We start from the raw sequence: 27,634 nt of genomic DNA, 5'->3' as shown, positions 1-27,634 counted from the left end.
AAGTGGATGATGTTTTTCTTTCTAAACTGTCACTTTCTTCACTATCAAAGAGCTCAACTTTGATTCAACCAATCAATATACTAGGGGAAAGAAATACAGAAGACTAAAGAAACAGACACCTTGCTAATGCTAGCATCATCACTCTATTTCAATGTTAAAAGGTTTAGCACTTCACTTCTGATGACAATGCTCTCAAGTTGGGGATCTTGAACTTGTTTCAGAGGGGAGAAAAGGAGGATATATAGGTAGTATCTGGTTATAAGAAATTGGACTGGAAGCATCAGCTTATTTTATATATCAGTGGTAGAAATGTTAAGTCAAGATGTTATTCAACAATTTCTAATGATAAAATCCATATCCTTCTGCTGAAATATTGAGTCATTCAGACCCAGACATTCATTACAGCTATAAGAATTCCAGGTAACGCAATGCTGTAAATCTAAATCGTAGAAGTCTATGAACTTTCATCCTCTCTCTCATACTTTACTGCTCACTAAATTTCCCTTGCCTATCCATCCATGAACAGAGCTTAATCTGGGATAAATCCAGCTGGATCTCAGATCCAAAACCTTTAGAAGCCAGATAAGTGACTTCTAAGACTTGTGATCAGAGAGATGTGAAAGCAGCAGAGGACACATTGTCTTCTTAGTGCCAATGCAGAACAGATTGTCAGGTTGACAAGATGAGCTAAAATGTCCCTTGCTATCTTTTTATATTCATTGCTGTCTCCAAAACTAGATGCTCAAAATCAAAATCTCTTCTTTCTAGAAATGTGTTAATAAACAATACAACTGATATGACTGTTTTGTAAATAGTTTTATTATTATTGTAATAGTTACATATTTGACTTTATGCATATTTTGCATAGCACACTTGGCTTTATGCTCTGATAATTTCTCATTTTATATAATTCCAATATGAAGGCACTTGCAAGGTTACTGGATGTACTTATTTTTAAAAATTAAAAACAATCCTGTTTTCATTTTTATATTGTTGTTCACCTGTGTACTTGACTGTAAATTCAGATTGAGTAAAATGGCCTCAAAATTTTATTATTACAAACCTACCATCTAAAAAGAATTGCAAAGTAAATTACTTTATGGATAGTAGATATTTTCATTAAAAAATTCAAATAGCATATAATGAAAAATAAAGTATGCCTGGAATAAAATACTACATGATGAGATGAATCTTACTTACCAAACTCTTTGGGAACTGCTATAGAATAAACACAATTATGTCCCACACTGTAATTTTTTGGATAGTTTGGTGATAGAACAGTGCCTTCTGAACCTGTTGAACGACTTCCACAGGGTGCTAGGAAATAAAAATGACAAAAATACAATTTTTAGAAAAAAATTTACAAATTCATACTATGATTATCTTCCTATATAAAAATTTTATGGCTAGCGGATTTTAAGGTGTATAATTTATTTGCATCTTTTAACAAAATCCTCCAGTGTTAAATATTTTAGAAATAAAAAAACTGTGCACATAAAAAACTTTGTAAGTATTCAAGTTTACTGTTCTCAGAAGCAAAGTATATAACACAATAATGTTATAATGGTGTTACCTCTAAAGGTAATAATGGTGGCCTTGCTTTTAATTATGATAGGAGTGTGAAATTAATCATCTCTTTTATTATGATGAAAAATTACATATGCAAGTGGAAAATTGTTTTACTTGCTGCCAGACTTTGAAACTCGACTCAAATTCAATCCTATAATGCTGCCATAAAATTAAGCATATTTATATGCAGGACATGGATGGCTGTACAAATACATTCACCTACTCATCTAAGTACTCTATTTTCTCACCAATCTGTATCTGCTTATATAATTTTTCTTGAAATCAGAGATGTTACTGATGATGCCTTGAGGCCTCAGGCTCAAATGTGGTATGCTTATAAAAAAGATGAGAGTGAAACATTGTTTCTGGTAAATTTATAGATGGTGTTTATTCACAAGATAGGGGACACATTAGGATTCATAGCTCTGAAATCCAGAGAGAGACCAGAGCTTCTAATGGAGATTTAGGCATTGAAGTCGTAGGCATGATAGTGGATATTCCTTAAGCCAATGAGATCACTCAGAAAAGTATGTAGAATGAGAAAAGATGGGCAAAGAGGAGGTTCTGGGAAACACCAAAGGTTCAGGATCAGATAAAGAGAGGTGGCTATGGAGAAATGAGTCTCTTGGGAGCCAAGGGAGATGAGTTTCAGTGAAAAGAGTGTGTAAAGGGTTAAATGTTGCAAACTGGTTAATAAATGAAAAAAGGAGTCTGGGTTAACTTGGCAATCTGAAGTGTAAGGGAATGGGGTTCTTCTTCCCTAGGTTTATGGTTTGAACGAGGAGGGATTTTTCCTAAATCTGCCAGCCTGCTGGCCCTGCCCCTTCCCCCTTGGTCGTGGAATTTTTCTGCTTGGTGATCCCTGGACAAGAACTTCTACCTTTTTTCCAGCTGGGAGCTTTCTGCCTACAGAGCTCACTTACTCAGATGCCTTTCTACGTTGTAAGTTTTTCAGGGCACCTTCCAAGGGCAGCTAGTAGAAAGCCCATTGTTTACTGCTCCTCATCTTTTATTGACATTAAAGCTGACGGTTTGATTTCCTTTAGCCTGTTTCTTCATCAGCTTTGAACTCGTGCAGGAAGGGCATAATTTACTATTTCCCTCAAATACCAAAAGGAGGTTTTGGTGTTATTAACACTGCAGTTTCAACTAGAGCAGCTCTGGGCAAGTTACAGCCAGCAGGTCAAATCCAGCCTATGGACCAAACAAGGTTTTTACATTTTTAAAGAGTTACAAACCGAGCAAAAACTACAAAATATGCCACATGTATATTATGTGGCCAGTAAAGCCCAAAATACTATTTATTCCTTTACAGCAGCAGTCTCCCACCTTTTTGGCACCAGGGACCAGTTTCATGGAAGACAATTTTTCCACGGACTGGCAGGTGGGAACGGTTTCAGGATAATTCAATTGCATTACATTTATTATGCACTTTATTTCTATTATTATTACATTGTCCCTTGCCACTCACTGATAGGCTTTTGATATGAGTCTGCAAGCAATTGATTTATTATGGTCTCTGTTAAGTCAAACCTCTCTGCTAATGATATGTATTTGCAGCCACTCCCCAGTGCTAGCATCACCGTCTCAGCTCCAGTTCAGATCATCAGGCATTAGATTCTCATAAGGAGGTTGAAACCTAGATCCCTCGCATGCTCAGCTTACAGTAGAGTTTGTGCTCCTGTGAGAGTCTAATGCTCCTGCTGATTTGACAGGAGGTGGAGCTCAGGTTGTGATGTGGATGATGGGGAGCAGCTGTAAATACAGAGGAAGCTTCCCTCTGCTCACCTCCTGCAGTGCAGCCCAGTTCCTAAGAGGCCAGGGACTGGGTACTGTTCCACAGCCCCGGGTGTTGGAGACCACAGCTTTATAGAAAAGTTTGCCAAACCCTGAACTAGAGTAGAGGGAGGAAGTTAGATTGTAGTAAGAAAAAGAATAAGTGGTATATGAAGAAGTACAAAAGTAATCAGAATCTTGACTACAAATAGGAGGAAAACGTAGAGAGTAGTTGGGGGTAGATGAAAGCTGAATGCGTTTTTGTTGATTTGATGGGGAGGAAGGAATCATTACAAAGGGAAAATCAGGAGCATTGACCTAGAAATTAAGATCAAGAACAAAAGTGGAGTGATTACCTTTAGACATCAGTAGTAACACTCCTCTCTGACTTGAGAAAAAGGCTGAAGGAGTTTAGGTTCTATATTGGGAATTTATTGGAGTTAATGTCTGATTTTCCTTTTAAAGAGTACTTACTAGATGTAGTGATGTATTAGGTACCTCGGGAAGAGGCAAGACAGTTTGAAAAAGTCAAAACTTTTGATGGATTCCTGACCAAAGTTTAAAAATATAACAACACAGTATATTTAAATACACACACACACACACACACACACCACACAGGTATGTTGTATTGAGTGGCTAATGAATGTTCTGCCTTTTCTTCTTTAATGTTCTATAAAAGAGTAATAAACAGTTAGAATTAAACATACTAAAATTAGAACTCTCTAGAAACAACAACAAATTGACAGTGATGATAATAACCATAGATGCATCACTCTCATCACTCATTATTGTTTGAGATTAGAGTAGTCAGGTGTATTCTTATTTCAGCACTGATAACTTTATTCAACTGATAATGCTACTGATGAGAGAATCATTCAAGAATTAGTAGTACGTTTTACACTAATTTTCTTTCTGATTTTAAGGTGCTTCAAAATTAAAATAACAATACTTTGAATGAGCATGACAAAAACTCTTATTTTTATATCTGGAAAGTATGAATAAAAATGAGAGCTTCTAACTCAAGTTCAGTTCTATGACTTAGTCATGAAAATTCTGGCATCCCACATTAACATGTGTCTGACAGCCTCAATTTGTTTCATATATATTTAATTTTGCATAATGGACAGGACAGATTTTGTTGAAAACCTTATTTGTAAGTATGAAGGATTTTTTTAACCATGAATATATATGAAGTTGCAGTTTAATCACATGTCCTTACAGTAACTAATACTGTTAGATTCTGTTATTTGTACTGATAGTCATAATTTTATGTTTCTTCTGGTTGGTACCTACAGCATGGCCTAATTTATAAGTCAATAATGCAGAATATTATAGTAACTGACAATATTTATGCAATATGTTAATATAAATAAGGGAAAATTATGCTCTGTGATATAAATCTGTTGTAATCTGTTTTATGTTTATAAAATACAAACGGAATAAAGACTAAGTCAGGCTAACTTTAGTGATTCTCCTAATATTGGTCTCCAGAAGCTTTTCATATTCTTGCTTTCTGTTTTAATGTCATCTTATTGGCTAGCAGAGAAGATGGCATTCTTTATCTTTTTAGCTCTTACAATAGGTAGAAGATAAAAGCAAGCCATGACTGAATTCTATGCCTATTTTTGCCATTTGATATCTACCATATACACCTGTGTGCCTTTTGTCAAACTGGCTATTGTTTCTCTAAACAGCCTATATCCATCCTAATATAGTAAACATAAGATTTCAGCTATTTTTAATTATAACTTACATGGTACATAAATTTATATTCTTAATAGCATGCTAGTAGAACATATGAATTGTGAGAAGATGTGGTTCTATGATTAAATGCAGGAAATACATGGGTGAAAAAAACAGGGTTCTATAGAACTTGAGACTTTAGTGAGGTTTGGGGGAGATGATGTCCTTTCTCACAAACATTTGACTATGGCAAACTCGTTTTCCATGTAACATCTCATAGGACCAGTGTTCCTGAGAACACACTTGTAAAAGGCCAAATCAATGATTCTAAAATGTGTTAACATTTTGGCAACAATTCTAATGTTTATGTGATTGATAGTAATTAATTATGATTTTGCAGCACTGAAGAACTGTGTTTTATGTATATGCATACCTACACAGCCAAGTTATGTTAAAAATTTAAAATGTCAAATTTAGCCTACTTATAAAATGCCATTATTCTTGACTCCCTCTCTCTGATTCATGAGGTCCAATACAGCATTGATTTATTGATTATACTCTTATGTATTAATAGCTTATCTGCTTCTCTCTGTCTTCTTTGCCTCTGTAACTGGCACAATCCAAGCTCCCAACGGTTTCTATAAGGGTTTTTCCAATAGACTCGCAGTTTTACTCATCACCACAGCTTATAACTCTGCAAGGGATTTTCCTAACACACACATCTTACTGTTTCCCCTTTCTTCCTAGGACAATGTCTTACACAGCAGGTTCTGCATAAATGTCTGTTTAATGATTAAATGAATTATGCTTGCAAGATTAAGCTACTATAAAATGGTGTTCCAAATTTAGCACATTATACAAACATTCATTTGGTGGAAATTACCCCAGAAAAATCACTTAATTTCAGTATAGAATCCAGATATGCCCTCTCTTAGTAAATCCATATAAACCTACATTTTTTTCTTTCTGTGATTGAAATTTTTGCCTTTTCTTTGTGTGATTGCTCACATTATTCAATTTCCTATTATTTTTCTTATTCTCTCTTTTTCTATTTACTTACTTTTTAAAAATCCTCTTTTGGCTAAATTTGTATGATTTAGTTTGGATAAGTAAAATGTGTCCATGATCCAACTGTACTACATATATGCTTGTTTTACCCTGACATTATATACGCAATGATGCAGTAGACAGATGTGCTATTTACAGAGAAATCAGAGCATGAGACTGCAACCAGGTTTTAATGTTCCTTTGCCATCCAATGAAAAGGACTTTCCACCTATGGTTTGAGCAGGGCTATGTGTGTGGGCTGAAGGAGGAGGCCTAAAGAGGAAGAACGATAAGAGGTACCTTACCACTGAGTGATTTAGAAGAATCTCAAACTATATATGTGGAAGAGATACTATGTGAATGTACATGAAATGTTCAAGTACCTTAGAGACATTATAATACATGTAACATAGCCTTAAGCTACTTGCAATTTCACATCTGCCTTTTCACCTGTGTAATGTATAATTTATTATCAAATATACTCAATAATGAAATTATATAATGTATAAATTATTCACAGAAAGCAAGTTAGGTACTTTTTAAAAGTAATGACTTCTTGCAGGTCACAAAAGAGCAATGTGGTGTATTAAATCAATAATTTACTAGATGTGGCCTCTGACTCCTTCAGTTTGAAAGAACTGCTGTATCTTACAAAACTGCTGGTATATTTCTAGTAAATTACTTATGCCTTGATATAGCCTTATTGAATGTCACAAATCATAAATCTTAGTACAGAATGTGTTTGAAAGCTGCATCTCCCATGGAACTTTTTTTTTTAATAGAAGGCCTTTCCTAGCCCTTAAACTCTGTGATATGAATTTGAATGCAGAGAGCTATTATTCCCAGTATGAACTTTAAGATTTAAATGACTATTGTTTCTTTCTCTCTGTTAAAAACTTTGATTTTTTGTGAAAATATCTAACTATCCATCCATTCCTTTCATGTCCCTGTTCATATTTCCTATATAAGCATAAGTACTTCATTTTGTTTATCTGTCTTAGGTGAGAGGCCTCCAATAATGCTCCATTACTCATGAATTAATTGTGTTAAATATCACAATCCTTTTTAATAGCAAAAAAATAATAATTTCCTCCCAGTGTGGTACTCAGTGGCTTGTAAACCATTTTAACAACTCAATAAGTCAACCTACTTGGCTATGAGCTTCTACATCTGTCACCTCACTGCCTGGATTCATCTGATTTTGCTGGCTAGGAAGGTATCCTCTTCATTCCTTAGTGCTCTGTGGGCTGTGTTCTCCATCAGACAGTGTGATTTTAAAGAAAGAAGACTCATTCTATGGCAAAGGCCTATGGATAGCTCTATTCCTTGGATAGATTTTCCATGTTACCATATACAAATTGTACTAATAATAATCATTTCAAGGGTGTGTAAAGTTAATCTATGAGTGACTCGGGTTGCTCATTTTTTACCCTCGTTTAAAAAAATTGAGATATAATTCACATACATAAAACTCACCCTTTATAAGTGTGCAGTTGAGTGGTTTTTAGCGTATTCACAAGTATATAACAACACCACTATCTAATTTTAGGACATTTTCTTCACCCCCAAAAGAATGACAGTATTTATTAGCAGTCACTCCCTGTTGCCCTCACCCCTATGTCCCTAGAGATAAATAATCAATGATTTTGTAGGAAACTGTGTATGGGAAGATGATTTCTTTAAATGATTTAAATTGAATTATTGGGAATGTTTGAAACTTAAATCCCTTCTATCACTTAATTGGTGTCTTATTTATCTCTGAGTCATTGCTTTTTAGTAATTAAAATCTTTTTTTACTTATAAAATTACTAAAGCAACTAATATGTTAATATAAAAATGACTTTAGAAGGGGAAAATTCCTCTGTATAATTTGTTAAATCCTACCAAATCTCCTCACAAATGTTGCTTCTTCAGGAATGTGTTTCCTGACTTCCAGACTTGTTTAGAAGTTCCCATTATACAGCACTTCATCAATTACTTTCAGGACAGTAATCATAACTTGTAACTATGTATTTATTTGTATGGCTCTTTGATTAATGTCTATATTTCTCTCTTGACTACAAGATCTATTAAGTCAAAGTTTCCATGTCTTTTTTGCATACCATGTGTACCTCTGGAGTTTAGCATAGTGTTTGTTGACGTAATGGTTTTTCAATAAATATATGTTATATTAGGAAAAATAACAAAACATTAATTATTAATATCTTGCTTTTGACTAAGTACATAGAATATAAAACTCAGAGATTTTTAAAGCCCTTTGGGTAGCATAGCAGACCATCAAATTAGTTTCACTGATCATCACCTAAGAGCACATTTAGGAATAACATTAGTGTTATTAATCGGGTGTCGGGCAGATGTGGAGGGGGAAAGGGGATGGGTGTATACATACATAATGAGTGCGGTGTGCACCATCTAGGAGATGGACACGCTTGAAGCTCTGATTCGTGGGGAGGGAGACAAGGGCAATATACATAACCTAAACTGTTGTACCCCTGAAATAAAAAGAAAAGAAAAAAGAAACCTAATATTCTGGAATCAGAAAGGTTTAGGTTTCAATTGCCGCTTCACTATTTACTGACTGAGTACCTTTGGAAGAGAGGGAGATATAAACTAGGATTGAAACAAGAAGTATCTATTAGATCTGGTTTATAGTGTGGGTTTAGGTAAAATGAATTAAGGAACTGTCCTGACTTACTCCAGAATCTTTTGGTAGTGATATAATGAGGCTTCCATAAGGCTTAGGAAAATGAACTAATCTTATTAATCTCAGGCAGGTACAAAGCTAAGAATAAACAGCAGGAGGAACTGCTTCAGTAGTCTGTCAAATTCCTCTCTTGAGAGAAAGAGGAATGTCTTTAAGTGACCCTACACTAGGCCCTGTTGCCCTTATGGTTTTGATTTTCTTCTCTTAATTTTCCCTAAGGATCAAGAGCAGAGTACTCCATCCTACAGGAAGAGAAAGCTACAACTTCAATTCAGTTGTTTCTCAAGGGTTGGGGTCACTGCCTGGCAGTTGAAGGTCAGTGTGATTGTGATCCTCTATTTCTTTGTACTCTTCATCCTTTAGGAGTCCAACGGAGAAGCAAGAGGCAATGCTATTAGAAAAGGGGAGGAGAATATGGCCCATCTTCTCCTTTTTTTTATAATTCAGGGGCTCTTTTCCTCGAATTTTCACGGGGAAGAAAAATGTCCATATTTTCTCTAGACCCTAACTGATTTTTTTTTCTAATTAAATTTTAGCCTTTCCTTTAATTACACATGTAGGCAAGAAAAGCACAGTAATACTACAAATAACTGGGACTTTCTCACCAATTGAAATTACAGATATTTTTATATTACTTTAATTTTTACAGATACCTCCAAATATTGTTTATGCTCTTCACTACTGAAAATTTTAGTTAGTTATTAGATCTGCTGCTAGAACTTCTAATTTAATGCATTAAGAAGCATATATATCCTTACATTACAAATTTTTTTCAAATATAGTTTTTATATACTATTAATACAATAACTATCTTTAAATATCATTGGGTTTCCCTTTCAAGCCTATGTGCTTTGATTTAATTTATGCACTTAAAAAGATGATTCTAAGAAGAGGTCCATAGGCTTGATCAGAGTGCACAAAAAGTTTAAAAATCCATATTCTAATTAAATTACTCCAAGCAATCATTCTTTCTGTGTCATTCTCTGTCTATTCTTTCTCTCAAGAGAATTTGGCTCAGAGATTTTTGTTTTGGCCTAACAAGAACTGGAAAATATTAGCTGCATTGGAGGACTCTTTCATTCTTGTCCTTTAGTTCCTTTCCTAACAGGATAATTTAGTTCTTCCCTGAATTAGAAAGTTCCCAAAACTCAGGTTTGGAACTTGGAGAGAAATATTCAGTCTTAGGGTTGGCTTAAGCTTCAGGCTATTTAGAACTACAGCCTAAATATGGTTCAGCCTTACTCACTTACTCTCCCATGTGGTTCAGTCTAATCTACTAGATTTGTAATTTGGGATTAGGGACCAAATTCCCTGTTGCACAAAAAGCTCTAATTTGTCTTCTTTTAAGCATACATCTCCCTTAGGAATCTTGGAGTGAATGCTTTGCTGGTTGAAGTGTAGGTATAAAATGACAAAATTTTCTTTGTATAACAAAGAAGAGAGAAGCAGCAACCTACTCCCCTCCTTTATAGTGTATCCTTGAAAACGTAGTAGGTGTAACCTTTTGATTTTATAGTGCGAAGTCACTAGCCTTCTGACCATTAGGACTGTAAACACATACTTCTGAAATTAGTTGAAATTTCTCACATGAGATGTATCAAAGACAAGGTACATCAATTTGTCTATCAAGAATATGAGACATTTTGATTATTCTTTCTTTTACTTTACTGTATAAATTTGTGTGACATTCTATTCAGTCTTTGTAGTGTCTTTCGTAGACTGCCTGCAATGTGCACTGCATTCTAAATGTGCTTAATCAATGATAAAACTATTTTCTTTCTTTTCTAAGTTTTGTAGAATGAACTCTGTTGGTAGGATTTTTATCTCCCCAACAGAAATAAAGATTTGGCTATCCTTAGATATCTTTTCCTATTACCTTAATGCCATTTTAATTACTACCATTCCTTAATATCATTTGAATCTTGCCATGACTTTTAATAGTTACTGTTACATACTTTACTTTCTTCTCTGTAAGCAGAGAATCACTGGGTTGATTCAACTTTCTTTATAAATAATTTTGTCTTCAAAAACTGAAAATGTATTATGTTTGAGGTCTGACTTAAATATAGACCATGTGGTACTGGAGAATAGGAGCATCTTAGTACAATGAGAGTCCATGCGACTTCCCATATGGAGACATAGCTGAAATATGAGCCCAAGTCAATAGTCACAAGAAAATACAGGTTGAGCATCCCTAATATGAAATACAAAATCTGAAATGCTCCAAAATCTGAAACTTTTTGAGTGCTAACATGATACTCAAAGGTCATGCTCAAAGGAAATGCTCATTGGAGTATTTTGGATTTCGGATTTTTGGATTAGGGATGTTCAACCAATATACATGATGAAAATATTCCAATATCCTGAAAAAAGTCTGAAATTCAAAACACTTCTGGTGCCAAGCATTTTGGATTAGGGATATTCAACCTGTATTCTCTGAGTTACAGGCATCAGTTTGCAAATTGCTTCTTACATGGGCTGCTCTACATAATATGCTCCAAAATCCATAGCCACAGGGATTTATTTATAACAGTGTTAACAATTTTCCAGACTAGCATGCAGGAGGCCAACTGGAGAGATAATGTATGTAAGAGTGCCTGAAAAATAGCAGGTGCTCAATAACATTAGTATCCTGTCTTGTTTCCTTTTAAATAATACTTCTTTTTCCTTTTAAACAATACTTTTCTGCCTTCATATGAAAATGAAACAGGTTTTGGTTTTATCCCAATGCTACTTATAACTTTTTCAATACAAAATATATTACACTCCTCTATAGAACACAATTTCAACATACTCTTTGTATTTTATCTGTGAACACAATTCCTATGTGCTGCTGATAAAAGGCAGATATTTGATGGTCTTCAGAAATAATTTACTACTAGGCCTTTTTTACGAATCTTTCATCTACATGTTTTAATTATAGCACATATTTAAATGATATCAAATGCTAAATGGCTCACTATATTAGACTAGATAATCTCTATATGAATTCATAATGGAATGGGACTCTAGACTTGTTTTATATCTCAAAAGAATTTTGTAAACCTCAAGGACATTTTAAATAAGGATCTTAGCCCAAGGCAAGTCAGGCCATTTAAACAGAAGTTATTTATGTCTTTATATACTCAATATGATTTCATTAAAAGTAGGTCATATGAGGTTACTAATTTGAGATAATTCCAAAATTGGAAAGCTATAATTATGAAATGGACTTTTAAATTTTTTGGTTTGTTTGTTTCAAAGCTTTCTTTTCAGTTGATAGGGTAAGAGGGCTCTCCTTTTAAAAGCTTTTATCATCCCACATATATTTGGAAATTGGACAGAGAGTGGTGCCAGATGACTGTTGGATGTCTAATCTTACCATATTTGTGTTCATGCACTTTGGAAAGACTTAGAGGTCATAAGTGATTGAATTACTTAAATTTTTTTTTTCATTATCCAGAATTTATATTAGCATGACTGAAATGAAGGTATTGAAAATACTGTTGCAGAATTTCAAAAGAATGAAGTCAGCACTGGCTAAGTATATCTATTAAGGCCTTTGTATTCTCTCTAAAGTTGTATTTTAGATGAAATGCAAAAACTACATTTCAGATTAACAATTGTATCAGTTTTTTGTAGGAATTTATCTCCTCATAATACTCATGCTTAGCCTGGATGATGATTTCCTAAATAATTGAAGAACTCTCAATCTTTCTACCACTTATTCTTGGTGCCTTGCATCCATTTGTACAACATTTAACCAACTAAAATATTCCAGGCACACTTAGGCTCTAGGGATATAAAAAGTTCAATAAAAATCCTTTGCAGAATTAAAGAGCCTAACTATAGGGCAGTAATTAAGATCATGAATCCACAAAAACACACTAGGCCAAATGTGACTTTGAACAAGTGACTGAGCCCTCTCTTTGTGTCTTGGTTTCATCATCTGTAAAATGAGAATATTAAGAGTCTCTGCATGTCATGCAGTTATGGTGACATATATAATATGTGTAAAAAACTCCAAACTGCTCAATACAGGTAAATTGTTATCTTTCATCAATCCTCCTCCCTATACTCTTGCCCTATTGAACTACTTGAAATTGTACCAGCATTCTGTTTACTCTTGCTTCAACATGTTTACGTATGCTGAACTGCAGTTGTGAAGCACACCATCCTTTCATGCCCCCTGGCTCACCTAGTTCCTTATTTATACTTTTAAGATTCAGTTCATGTATCACTTTAATAAGAAAGCCTTCCCTGATCTCTCTATAACTAGGTCAAATACATCTCCACGCTGTGTTCACAGTACTGTTTTTGTTTCTAGCAATGGACCTTACCTGTCTATATCTCATCAAATTATAAACTCTCTAAGGGTAAGGACCACGTTGAATTCATGTTTTTATTCCTAATATTAGTGCAGGACTGGGCATGCTGGTACTTTTAAATGCCTGGAAAAAGTAATGAATAAATTATATGATCTTTTCTTTGGAATAATTGATGAGCTAGTAGTTCTTTAACAAACTAAATGTGTTTAGTCTCAGGGTCTTATAGTTGCCTATCAATTGAATGCTCACTGTCTGCTATAATGATGAAAAAACATCAAAACATTGCATTGGTACTGTGACCAGTATGCTTGAATTTAATGATTTACTTGGCAACGTTCTAAGGCCCTAAAAGTATCTGGGGCTTTACATATATCAGAGAAATCTTTAACAAGGATATATAGCTGCAATTTTAGATACAGATATTGATTTCATCTTGGGAGCTCTGAGAAGCAGGGGGAGGGAAAATAGGAATGTTTTTATAATAACAAAACAAGTGATTAGATGCCTAAAAGAAGTGAGAAAGCTAGCCAGCCAGAGAGCTGGGGTAAATGTATTCCAGACCGAACAAACAGCAAGTGCAAAAGCTATGAGGCAGAAGTGTGATCAGTGCTTTGAAGAAATATCAAGGAGGACAATGTCACTCAAAGAGTGTGGTAGAGGGAGAAAATTGTAAAGAGATCAGGGTGAATACAGGCAGATGAAGTAGAGTTTAATATTAAAAGAACTTTGGCGTTTATTCTGATTTGGGAAGCAATTGGTGGATTTTGAGTAAATTCATGATATAACCTGAATGAAGGATGCTCTGTTATGTTCAGAAGATACTGAAAAGGGAACAAGGCAAAGAGGGAAACTAGTTAGGAGGAATGCTAAGAGGTAAGACATGGCTGGTGCTCTGGATGAGGGTAGAGCCGTACCATTAGATAAAAATAAATCAATGCAACATGATTATGTGAAATGAATTGTGTAATGAATATTAAGGGAGAAATATGGAATCTGTCACTATTGTGTTTTATTACCTTCACTTAATATTGAGTCAGATTATTGATAAGATTGACATATGACTTCTACTTTAATCCAGTATGTCTGTAGATAACTAAATTAACACAGAATTTCAACAGAGACTTTCCAAAGTATGAAAAATAAAAAGAGAAAAAATTGTTTTCTAAACACAAATTTTTAAATCACAAAGTGAATTGTGGGTACAGATATGCTGTTATGCTATCATTTAATACATGTGACATTCTCATGAGATAAACTGCAGAGTTTCTCATCACTGAGCAAGGCTTACCACAGGATGTAATCATTTTTGGAACTACTGACAAATATAATCTCTCAGTGTCCAACTTAAGCTCTTAAAAATATTTTCTTCAGATTTAAGATGTACACTTAATCCTAAACCATGATAAAAATCTATCTTCTAAAATAGACAAGCTTTGTAAATTCATATGATTCAGTTCAAGTTAACAGGCATTTAGTAAGAGCCTGTTTGTACAAATTAATGAGTTACAGGCCAAACAAGAATATGCAGCTCATGACTTCATGGAGCTTTATGCCGCTCTAGGGAGAGAGTAGGCAAATATTACAAGACAAAACAAAATATAGTTGTGTTCTAAGACTTTCCAGAGTATGGTCATGTTGGTATTTATTTTTACATAATAAATAAATAAATAAGTAAATAAAAGCTGTCCTTATTTTGGCATTTAGGCATTACAGACTAATATCCAACTTTCTACTCATATACTCTAAAGCAAAGCCTAGCAGTCAGTTAAAATTTTCTGAGACACTAGTCAGGATTCCTACTGTGGGACAAGACCAAGAGTGAAAAGCAGTAGAGGACCAGCCACCTAGTTGTCAAACACTGGTGAAATTGGAAATAGAGGCAGAAACATATTAACACATGACAAAGGCAATCACTAGATAAACCAAAAATAATACAACTGGACCACTGAAGATAGGGGCTGTGTATGGGACATAACACTATCTTTTATCTCAGGGAATGAGTAGATATTATTAGAGTATCTATAAATAAAGAAACAGAACTTCATATGTCATGTGGAGTCACAGAAGGGGCCATCAGAGCAATTAGCAATAGAAATGATTGGAACAGGCAGCTTCTGGAGAATAGGAAGATAGAGAAGGGTAAAGCAAATGACCATTGCTTTAAATATAAGCTACTCTGTATTATTTTCTTAGTCATCACATGCATATTTTACTTAGATAAATAGAATTTCTCTTACTGTCTTTATGAACTACAGACCTTTCTTGCTCTTATTGTACATGCTTTAAAAACTGATTTTACATTTGGTCTTAAGTTTATGACATAGGAAAGTCAGCCATTCCTGTGTATAGTCACTGTGAAGGAAAACAATTAGATCTGTGTGACTTTGATCAGGAAACTAAGCTCTATTAAGCTTTCTTTGTTGTGTGATAGTAATAGTAAATGTTTTAAATAAGTTATTTAATACTATAATTTTCCCAATAACCTTACAAATTAGACAATATTATCTCATTATTAGATCTACTAAATAAATAAACTGAACAAGGTCACATCCCTGACCTATATTTTTTTTCAAATCGTTGCTTCAGATTAAATATATCTAGTTCTAAAACATAAGCTTTTTTCCCCCAACTATACTGTAAATTATTAGTTGTGGTCATAAATTTATCTTAAGCTTTTTTCTCATAGCTTAAAGAATTCATTGAACAAATTTGATCTGATTTCCATATCTTAGCATTTTGATTAAAAGTCTAGTGATATCTAGTGATGGTAAAATTATTATAACTCAGACAAATTTTAAAATACTCAACTCCTGTCCTATATTCAGAAGTGAGTGAATGTGTGTATTCATATAATAACATACATAAGTTATATTTAATTAATATTACAGTGACAGAAATATACTACTTCAAACAAAACATAACACCCGATGCAAAGTGCAAGGGCACTTTGCTTCTTTTGGAACACTCTTGAAAATCAAAACTCCTGTATATTAATGTGTCACTCTTTGTTAGGAACTTTATTAGGCCCCTGTATGTGTTGTGTCTATTAATTGAATCTGTACAATAACTTATGGAATTAATAACTATTAATCCAGTTTTAGAGATTTAAAAGTCAAGGCTCAGTTTGCCTCAGGTCATAGGTATCAGTAGACATGAACCCAGGTTTACTCCACCCTCTAAATCAGGGGTGGGGAACCTGCAGCCTTGAGGTCACACATGGCCTTCCAGGTTCTTAAGTACAACCTTTTGATTGAATCCAAATTTTACAGAACAAATCCTTTTATTTTTATTAATACATTTTGTTTGTCTTTTATATTTTTATTTTATTTTTAAAATGAACAAACTTAAAATACCAAAGAATAAAATAAGTTTCAACAAAATAATCCTCCCAGATTGACTGGCACAATTAGAACATTAGTAAGCCACAAGAGCTAAATTGACAGCTGCTACACTCATGATTTAGTTCTAACTTCCTCCACCTGACTGGTGCTACGACCGCACAAGGCTGGTTGGCAAGAGTTTAATAGGGGACGAATATGCCAGTCTGACATCAGCTTTTGACAATGGAGTACTGTGTTTCTATTTGCAGTGGACTTTGTGAATAGTTAGTTGCACAGCTTGACAGCATTTCTTAATTCTGTCTGCTTAACGGCCCATCATGTCAAAGAAGACCAAGAGAATGCTGAAGGAAGAACACAGATTTTTTTAATGAGCATTGGAAATTTCGATATTATCTTGTTTCTGCTAAAGATAAGATAATTTGCTTGCTTTGTGATACTGCAACATCAACGTTAAAGAAATTCAATGCTCATCAGCATTTTAACACTCATTAGGGTCACAAATATTGTGGAAATTAAAAGATGAAAAGCAAAAGCAAAGACAATTCTTTCAAGCAGCAATAAGACCTGTAAATAATGCCATCGAAGCAACTAATAAAGTAGCTTATATACTTGGGGAAAAAGGGATGCCATTCAGTGATGTAGAAATTGTGAAAGAATGCATTGTTGAAGTTGTAGGATGCTTAGGCCCCAATAACTTTCAAAGTATAAACAACCTCCTTCTTCAAAGAAAACCATAACTGATCAGCAGTATGAATTAGCCTTCAACTTAACAGAACAACTTCATGCAATATTTCGAAAGGAAAACATGTATTATTCAATAGATTTGGAAGAATCAACTACTGACTAGGCACAGATTTTATACTTCATTCAGGTCATAATAGAAGATTTTCTTTGCTACAAAGAGTTACTCTTTTTGGGCACTCTTGTGAACAGAACAAGGGATATAGATATCTTCAACAAATTTCAAGATAAATGTCTTGAAGTTGGAATGAATTTGGTAAATTTAGTGAGTGTATGTACAGACAGTGCACCTTCCATGACAGGAAAACACGAAAGGTTTATTGCACAGATAAAAAAAAGTATTAATTGATCCAGATGCTCTCATTTCTTTTCATTGTATCTTGCATCAACAAAATACCTGTGCTAAGGCTATTTTAAATGACACTTTGCAACAAGTGGTAAATATTATTAACTATATTTATGCAAATGCAACATGGCATCATCAGTTTTATAACATGCTAAAGTTGAACAGTGAAGTATTCAATGTGGATTTACCCTATCATTGTAAAGTGGGTTGGCTATCACAGGTCAGGTGTTAGCCAAAATTTTATCTCTCTGAGAACAGATGGTTAAATTTTATGAAGAACAGAATCAGCAATGTGATTTATTGAAAGAATACTGCTATGGGAATGCAGCGGCATTTCTGTGTGATGTCAAGTCAAACCGAAATAACTTGAATATTTCTTTGCAAGGTAAATTTAAGTCTAAATATGATATGTGGCAAAAAATTCAAGTATTCTGAAAGAAAGGTATCTTTTTTCCAAACACTTCTTCTTCAAAAGGACATTTCCCCAGTTAGCAAAGGTCATTGATTAGCAGGATAAGAATCATTTGAAGAATGTGCAGCTGTTATAGCCCTATTAATTGTTATAGACTTAATACAAGGAAAAAGTTCCCTGACTTTGAGAATCATGACATCACACTCAAATTAACATTTCAGCCTCACCTAGTTGATATCACCAAGCACCTAAAAAACTACAGATGGAACTGACTGAGTTCTCAGTAGATGACTTCTTAAAGTCATTGCTTGATGCTAAGAAAGATGCAATTGAAATATTAAAAAACACAGTAGAATACCCACACCTTTGGCAACATGCCCAAAAAATGCTTTCATGCTTTTCAATCACTTATTGCTGTGAATCTGCATTCTACTTCTTAACCCAAATCAAGACACTCTTAAGGTCACAAATGACTGATACCCATCTAGAGGATCAAATGAAACTGTGGACCCTCATGCTGCAACCAAACATTCAAATGCTTTCCAACAAAAAAGCAGAAACAACAAAGTCATTAAAAGTTTAGTTAACTTTAAAATTAACAAATAGTTTTCATTTTTTTAATTATTAAGTACATGTTAGATTTTTACAAAATAATGTATATTTTTAAGTATATCTAATTGAAGTTTCTTGAATGCAGCCTTATTTGATTACAGCTAAATTAATGGGGCCTTCCAACATGAAAAGCTTCCCCACCCTTTCTTTAAATTTTCTGTAGATGTAACTATTCAAACAACATTAAATATATGTAATCAGGCTATAATTGATCCTATGAGATATTTTTGGTTCAGAAGGATTTATTAGTTTATATTGTATATGGCACATTCCATCCTGAAATTGCCATTTCTGGGACCTACCAATATAGAAACCTTATTGGGAAGGAATAGCATTATTTTCAGCAAGTGTATTCTTAGTGAATTCATGCTGTACTGGTGCTCCTGACTGTCTCATCTGTCATTGAAAGCCATCTTTTAGTCATTTATCTCAGTGATTCACACTTATCCTATTAATCTACAACTTTCTATATTCTTTGATATTTCTCCATCGGGAGATTATTTTGCATCTGTCTCCTAGAAATTTTCCATGGTTTCCAAATAATTATTGAGAGTAAATTTTGAAAAGTGCTTCCTAAGTTTAGTATGTTTTTCTGGTTAAAAACAGATTTTTCTTTTGTATGGCTCTAAATTCTAACACAATATAATCACTCTATATCTTACATTTCCTAAAAACTTCTATGCCATCAATCATTTTTTATCATTGGAAAAATTAATCCTAAAGTAGTTATTTCTCATTTTATTTCCTTTATCTTCTGATAGATGAAAAAATCAATGCAAGTCAAGAATTAATCAGTTTTTCTGATGAATGGTGGACCAATTTAGTAGATGCCCACAATTTATTTATTTTTATAACAGTATTTTGAAGTAGATAATTTCAATTATTACTATTGAAGAGATGAGAGAAAATAAATCTGAAGGTTAAATGACTTGTGTAAGTCATAAATTTTGTACATATAATTATAATAAGTGAATACATTCTACAACTAAAAAAAGTTTCCATGTGTATCAGACACCAAAAATTGTTTTTTTTTTTCACTAAAATTCCTAGCAAGAAATACCCTTCATATTATGGCCCAATGCAAACAAACATAAACACACACTTGAATGTGTGCATGTGCACATACATATGTGTAAATGTATATTGATTGTATTTTATTCATCTCTCTATATATAACTGAAAAAAGTTCCACAAAATCATATTTACTTTTACTATGTTCTTTGTATTAAATCTTGTTTCTCTTCTTTTTATTTACCTTTAATTTAATTTGATTTGATTCAATTCTATGTCTATTATAAAAATGCTGGTCATGACCCAATAAATTGATTTTGTGACTCACTGGTGGTGACCCATAGTTTGGAAAATATTCCCTGTATGATATCATCTTTATGTCAATTTTGTACAATGCATTAGGATCATTCAACTAACTAAGGAGTCTACGGTAAACTTCCACAGTGATATCACCATTTCTTTCTTCTTCCTGAAATGTTCTTTTTCACTGTATCTCTGTTCTTACATATGGAGAGTTATATACAAGCATATGATTTTTTTTTTTATTGAGACAGGGTCTTGCTCCGTCTCCCAGGCTAGAGTCCAGTGACATCATCTTAGCTCACTACAACCTCAATCTCCTGGGCTCAAGTGATTTCTCCTGCCTCAGCTTCCCAAGTAGCTAGGACTAAAGGCATGTGCCACTATGCCCAGCTAATTTTTCAATTTTTTTGCAGAAATGGGGTCTCATTCTTGCTCAGGCTGGTCTCGAACTGCTGGCCTCAAATAATCCTCCTGATTTTGTCACCCAAAGTGCTAGGATTACAGGTGTGAGCCACTGCTCTGGTCACAAGCATACGATTTTTAAATCTGCAATATTACTTCTCCTTCTACACAACCTAATTCTTAGGAGAAATATATATTCTTCTGTACCCTTATTTGCAATAAAGACTTTTCACTAATTCTTGATAACGTTTGAGTTTTTGCATTTATCTACATATGTTGAGATGTCAGTTTCAGTGTCTTTGTTCCTCATGTACTCAGCCAATATTTTCTGGGCACCTAACACTTTTAGGCACTTTTCTAAGTATTGAGGGCACCAAATGAACATAGCAGGCAATAACCTTACTCTCAGAGAGACTTTATTGGCTACTATAACATGTACATCACTTTAGAGATAATCTGAGACTATAAGCACTTTTCCAAAACCAGTTCTTCATTGAATTCAATTTAAAAATCCTGGATACAATCTCTGCATTGCCAATACCACACTTGTAGACTGTATGCTGCATGGTTGATTTTTTTTTTAATACAGAAATGGCTTTAAACATTTCTCGATTTTTTTTCTAATAATGAAAATTCAGAAAAAAATATGTTTCTTACCATGACAACTTGGTAGGGCTCTATTCCATCCAGGTCTTCCATCATCTCCCATGATACAGGTGAGTGTTGAATAACCTTGAAGAACATAACCAGCATCACAGTAATAGGTGACTGTTGAGCCTAATTTATAATCCATTCCAAGTCTTGTGCCATTCATTATATTGCCTGGATCAAAGCAGGACTCTCGGAGTTTTGCTGTAAAACAGTGTTAATATAACATTAACTGCTTTAAAATCCCATCAGACCTCCATATCTGTGGGTTCCACACTTGTGGATTCAATCAATTGTGGATAGAAAATATTAAAAAAAAATTTCATCTCTATTGAACATGTACAGATGATTTTTGGCCATTATTCCCTAAACAGCACAGTATAACAACTATTTACCTAGCATTTACATTGTATTAGGTATTATAAGTAATCCAGAGATGCTTTAAAGTATATGCGAAGATGTGCATAGGTGTATGCAAATATGCCACCATTTTATGTCAGAAACTTGAGCATCCATGGATTTTGGTATCCATGGGAGGTCCTGGAACCAATCCCCCAGGGATACCACAGGATAACTGAACTATTTTCTATGAACATTTAGGATATGTTCATTTCTTCCTCTAACCCAGAAGGGAAAGTGGTAGCATCCTTTCGGTCTCTGTTTGAGGGCTAAGTACAAAGTAGCCTTGAACCATATCTGACATTTTGTTAATTCATATTCATTAGTAATAATCGATTCTTCATAGATCTCATTAAAATTAGTATCTAATGTATATAGTCAAACATAGGGTTTTAGACTTTACTATAAATTATTATGTGCTATAACCCATGTGTTAGGTACTTTAAATGAATTACTTTGGGGAAAAAAGCAGGAACCCTTATAAATATTTCTTTATGTAAAACATCTTTCCTATAGTAATGTGTCTCCACTTCACTCTTTGTTACTTAACCAAGAAGTGATTTTGCTGCCTAAGTTGAGCTCAGTTCACTTTATGACTAGGAGGAAAGTTAAAGACTATTTCTCTGCCCTGTAACCATTATTCTTAACACTCTTCCTGTAGTTATTCCCCCATTTCTAGCAGAGGTCTCTCAATTATAAAAATACCAACATCTTTTAAAAATCCAAAACATGGTATTTTTGGACAGATTGTCTATACCAATGCCAAGTATTTTGAAAGTGAGCAGTAACAGACAAATTGAAAAATAAAGTCCATTCACAACAAAGAAAATGTTTTCTATTACCCAGATGTGAACAAAGAGACTGATAGAACATTTTGAAAGTGTGTAGAGAAATAGAAAGATTAGTTTATCCATTTTATAGAACAGGTATTAGAATGTTTTTGTTTTTAACAGATCTAGATAGTGCCTTGAGATTATTTCCATTTTGTTATACTTATAGATTATTTAAGAAATAAAAAAGAAATGTATAATGTAAGGACCATCACAATAAATTCATGATAACAAATGTGGTGATTTGCTACATTACAATTCATTTCATGTTAAAAAGAAGTCAGATGGTGGGTGTATGTCTGCATATGAGTCATGAAAGTATTAGAATTTGTCAGCAATATCTTGGTGTTGGGCTACTATAAACATATTATATCAAAATATGACTAATTATAACAGTAAGAATATATTTCTTCCATTCATAAAAGTTTGTAAAGAGTTCAATGTACTTCCAACATTTATAAGAAATATTGAGAAACCTGTGCTTTAACAACTACACACACACACACACACAGACACACACAATTTCTCCCAATTCATCTAAAGAGAAAATGGTGGAACCAAACACTTAAATGATTTTAATAGAATATCACAGGAAAGAAGAAGGTTTACTTTCTTTACCTTCTTCCAGCAAATACTTAAGAGGTCACTACCCATATAATTCTGGAAATATAGCAATGGACATTCAGAAAATATTCTGACCCCCATAGAGTTTACAGTCTATTAAGAAATAATTACATTAAATAATGATTTATAATTGTGATGAGTGTTGCATAAGAGGAAGCATTCCAGAAACTTCCTGAAGTGGCATTCAAAGTGAGCATTGAGAGAGAATAAGGAGCTGAGTAGGTTAAAGGGAGATAAGAGACACTAAGGGAAGGAAGTATATGGGAGTGTGCGAGCCCAATAAACACGACTCCCGAGTTCAAACCAAAGCTAAATGACTTGAGCTTCTCCCAGACACACACATACACATGCACACACAGTCACACACATACACAAAATTTGCACTTTATATATTATACTCACACTTCACTAAAAAATTGCTTCCCAAGCTAAGGAATATACTTTTTTTCAAATAAAATATTCACACAACACTTTTTAGGAAATAATAGGCAGGATGGCTACTAAATTTAGAAAAATAAGAATGAGGCTTTAGTGGTGCAGGATTTGATTTGTTTATTTTAAGAATAAAATCTTATATTGAGCCTTCCCTTAAACAAGCAGAAAAATATAACGTAATTTTTAGGCAGAACAGCAACCTAGCATTTATAACTGGCCTTCTTGAAATTGAACTAAGTCCTTGGAAGGTAAAGGAAGGATTTAAATTTCTGTTTAAAAGGATTAATCTGTTTAAGTCTGTGCTTCTAATATTCATCTTTTGAAAAGTTTCTTTTTTCCTTCTTTAAAATTTATCCCCAAAGTTACAATATCACTTCAGTGAAACTGTAATGCAAACACTCTTGTTTTATTGTGGAGTGGGAAACATGGTTGATAAATTTAAAAATATTGCCTCTGCAACAATTTTGTATTGCTAGCCTCAATCTGAGAGAATTCTTTATCTCATTATTATGTTTACATACTGTTTTAAATCCTTGGTGAATAGCTTTATATGAATAATACTGTCCCTGTTTATTTCCATGTATGGCACAGAAATTACATCTGGAAATTTTGAAAACACCTGAAGAATACTTTTATAAATGTCTAGGCAATAGATGCAAAGGTGATTTTAATTTTTGAATAACAATTGTGAAGCAGACACATTATTAGCATTATATTTATGAATAACTAATTTTATCGCTGTAGTAGTGATTTGCTTATTGAACAAATACTAGGTTAGTCTTTTGCCTCCTTATGGTCTCCAAATAAAATATATAGAAAGACATACTTAAGTTTGCTGCTTCTAAAATATTTTAGTTTGCCTTCAAAATTATTTCTGCTGAATATGCAATTTATATATGAGTGTATGTATATGTTATATATAAAACTGCTATTGAAGATAGAAGCGAGCATAAACAATAAAGCTGATGTCTTATATTCTAATTAAAGGCCTACCTAAAAACTTTACTTTCTCAGTGCTAATAGAAATCAACATGTTTATGTCAAGATATATGACATACATTACAAAAGACAAAGGAAAATAGCTTTACTGTTTAGGTCTTTTATGTATATGTCCATTCATTTGGGTGTGCACATTTTATCTTGAAAATTCTGAGATGTTTGGCCGGGCATGGTGGCTCATGCCTATAATCCTAGCACTCACGACGCCCAGGCAGGAGGATTGCTTGAAGCCAGGAGTTCAAGATCAGTCTGCCCAAGAGTAAGTCTCTACTAAAAATAGAAAACATTAGATGGCCAACTAAAAATGGAAACAAAAAATTAGCTGGGCATGGTGGTGAGTGCATGTAGTCCCAGCTACTTGGAAGGCTGAGGCAGGAGGAACACTTTGAGCCCAAGAGTTTGAGGTTGCTGTGAGCTAGACTGAAGCCACAGCACTCTAACCTGGGCAACAGAGTGAAACTCTGTCTCAAAAAAAAAAAAATCTTAAATGTTTGCCTTTCTATGACAGTTATAAACATTAGTACCACTTGATTAGCCTTAAGAAACTAAACAATTAAAGAGAAAACATTTACTGAAATAAGGATAGAAAATAGGGAGGATGATAAGAAAAGATAGACCCTGGAGACCCTGAAGTAGGTAATGGAATTTTCCTACGAGCAGAGGGTTATGAGAACCAGCTCAGAGAATTAATTAGGTTGGATTTGGGGAGTACCATGGCTAAGATATACTATCTGGAATATAAAAATAAAACCTCATGTATGTAAGTGGGTGTTGGCGTAGTGAGTGAGAATGGCAAGTGGGAGAGAAGGAAGTAGTTGATGGGGTGATTATGTGTTTCTCTCTGCCTATACTCATATTTTTCTCTTTGCCTTTACTCTTAGTGGTAATAAAAATTTATGTCATTTTGTGCAACTCATTTTAACAATCTAATCCTCAATTTCATCATTTGTAAAATATGGATAGGAATACTTACAATGCTGTTAGTATAATATTTTTGTTGCATTTATAATTATACCTGCTCATGGGGAGGAAATAGATAAAGCATTAAAAATGGCTAATTATTGTACCTAAAATAGAATAAATGCATACTAAATAATTAATATTATCTCTTTTTTAAAAATTTACATTGTGGCCCTTTTCCCATGGTCGCACAAACCTTAAGTTATTTGAAAATAATGGGACATGGAAATTGACCAAGCTGGGAAATAGGGATGACATATATTTAACTAAGATAGTGGCAAATAGGTTTTAATCTCAAGTGCTTAATTATCTGGCTTTAGTAATGGCTACCTGGAATGGTATGCACAGAAAAGACTGTGACATCATGTCCAGTATCCAGTATCCTTGAGAAAGAATACTATAATCAGTTAGCACCATCTACCATTAGCATGGTAGTGAGATACTCTTCCTGTTTCCTTTATCCTAGTGATCTCTAGAAATGTTTTACTAATTACTAATTCACAGTAGAATTTAGCTTTATCTCTACGGACTTGCTAAAAGTTTTCTTGTTTTCTTTCTTTTTTAAACAGGTCATATTTACAAGCCTGTCAATTTGCAAATATAAGTAGCTATTCCTAAGCCAAGTTCTCACTGTAAAATGCAGGATAGGAATACATCTCTAAAGTTTCTTACATTTCAATAATTTTATTATTCTATGATTCTAATTATGACTTTATTTAAAAACAGAAATCACTTCTTTAAGATGCTCAAAACAAATCAATTAACAGGTAATTATTGAATGATTACTATATGTAGGCACTATTCTAGGCACTCAATGCATAGTGGTGAATAAACAGATAAGGTCCTTGGTCTCAAGAAACCTGTACTTTAGTATATGTATAGGGGGTTGCTGGAGTGACTGGGAGTGCACATAGGAAATAAAGGTATAAATAAGTAAACAAATAAACAAGAAAGTATCAGATATTGATATGACTATTTGATAGCAGGTAGAAAATTTTGAAACTTAGGAGTATAGACAAGCAAAAGGAATACTAAGCAAAAAATAAGATAAAAAGGCTAATAAATATAAATAGACTAAATCCAATGAATCACAAAAGTAGAAAAATACAATTTATATCCACTTGAAAACAGGCTTTCACAATATTTTAAACTAGAATGGTCAAAATCTTTAGGAAAAAATGATCAATTAATAATAGATTTTACTCAACTATTTCAATAATTGCTAGACCAACCAGCTAAAAAATGGTAAGAAGATAAATACTTAAAAGTATTATTAGGTCTGGACATTTCCCTGGTCTCTACAAAAACATAAATAAATAAATAAAAAATAAATTAGGGGGCTGAATTTATTGGACATATTTAAAATGTGCACCCATTAATTAGATAATACTAGTATTTCCTCTAGTACAAAAAGAACATACATAAATATTGACCATATAATAGTCCACAAAACAAACTTTAAGACATGCCAAGGAATTGAAATCATACAAATCTGACCAATGCAAGTAAATTACAAATTTATAATGAAAACATAGATTAAAATTAATTTTGATATTTTAAAATAGTTTTAACTAACACAAAGAAAAAAGTCATAATGCAATGCAATTAGAACAAACTAAGAATAAAATTATGATAAATCTATATATCTCAAAACTTTTGCATAGCAACTTAATACTTAAAGGAAAATTTATAGATCCAAAAGCTCATATTAGAAGAGAAAAAACATACAAATTAATAAGCAGTAGTTTCAAGAAATTAGAAAAAACAAAAGCAAATCTAGAAAAACTAGAAGAGAAGAAATAATATAGATTAAAGCAGTAGTAATAAAAATATTAAACAATACTAACAAAAATATACAGTAAAGTAAGAGAATAGTGTACATAATTTTATGTAAATAAATTTGAAAACATGGATAAAAAACTAGTTTATATGAAAAGGTTTCCAAAAATCTAAGAAGAAATAGAAAATCTGAACATATATATATTTACAACCACTAAAATTCTACTACCTCAAATCATCAGGGCCACAGTTCTATAGGGAAATTTGAGAAAACATTTAAGAAACAGATGATTCCTATTTCTAGATATCGCAAAGTTGAAAATGCTTATAAACTTTGGCTGTTAGTATAATCTTGATATCTAAACCAGGCAAGAATAATGTAAGGAAGGAAAATTATAGACTAATCCCATGGTAATAAATCAATGATCATACATTTTTATAATAGAAATAATTCAGTGGTAATACATACCATAATAAGATGATGATGAAGTTTCTAATCAGAACATTAAGCCAGGAAAAAGAAATGAGGTATGTACAGATTAGAAAGAAACAGAACTATCCCTAGCTGTATAGAATATCCAAAAAACTCTATAGAAAAATCATGATAACTCATGAGTTAAGTAACTTTGCTAGGTACTAGGAAATTACAAAAATCTATTGTGACCTTATTATTAACAACAACCAGAAATATCTAATAATAAAG

At 33.3% G+C, this 27,634-nt stretch overlaps 1 protein-coding gene across 3 annotated transcripts in view; it reads right to left on the bottom strand.

Annotated features, from left to right (window-relative positions):
* CSMD3 (CUB and Sushi multiple domains 3) overlaps positions 1 to 27,634 on the bottom strand; it is a 1,111,380-nt gene that overhangs the window by 211,104 nt on the left and 872,642 nt on the right. For all 3 annotated transcript variants that reach the window (XM_069466068.1, XM_069466069.1, XM_069466070.1), the window contains 2 exons: positions 20,915 to 21,109; positions 1,201 to 1,317 (listed from right to left, as the gene is read on the bottom strand). In XM_069466068.1, the coding sequence (XP_069322169.1) occupies positions 1,201 to 1,317; positions 20,915 to 21,109 (312 nt within the window). The remainder of the gene's footprint in view (positions 1 to 1,200; positions 1,318 to 20,914; positions 21,110 to 27,634) is intronic.

The sequence above is a fragment of the Eulemur rufifrons genome, chromosome 3 (genome assembly GCF_041146395.1).
Source record: "Eulemur rufifrons isolate Redbay chromosome 3, OSU_ERuf_1, whole genome shotgun sequence".
Taxonomy (NCBI): Eukaryota; Metazoa; Chordata; class Mammalia; order Primates; family Lemuridae; genus Eulemur; species Eulemur rufifrons.
The sequence above is the reverse complement of the archived record's forward strand: the minus strand, read 5'-3'. Positions and strand labels throughout refer to the sequence as shown.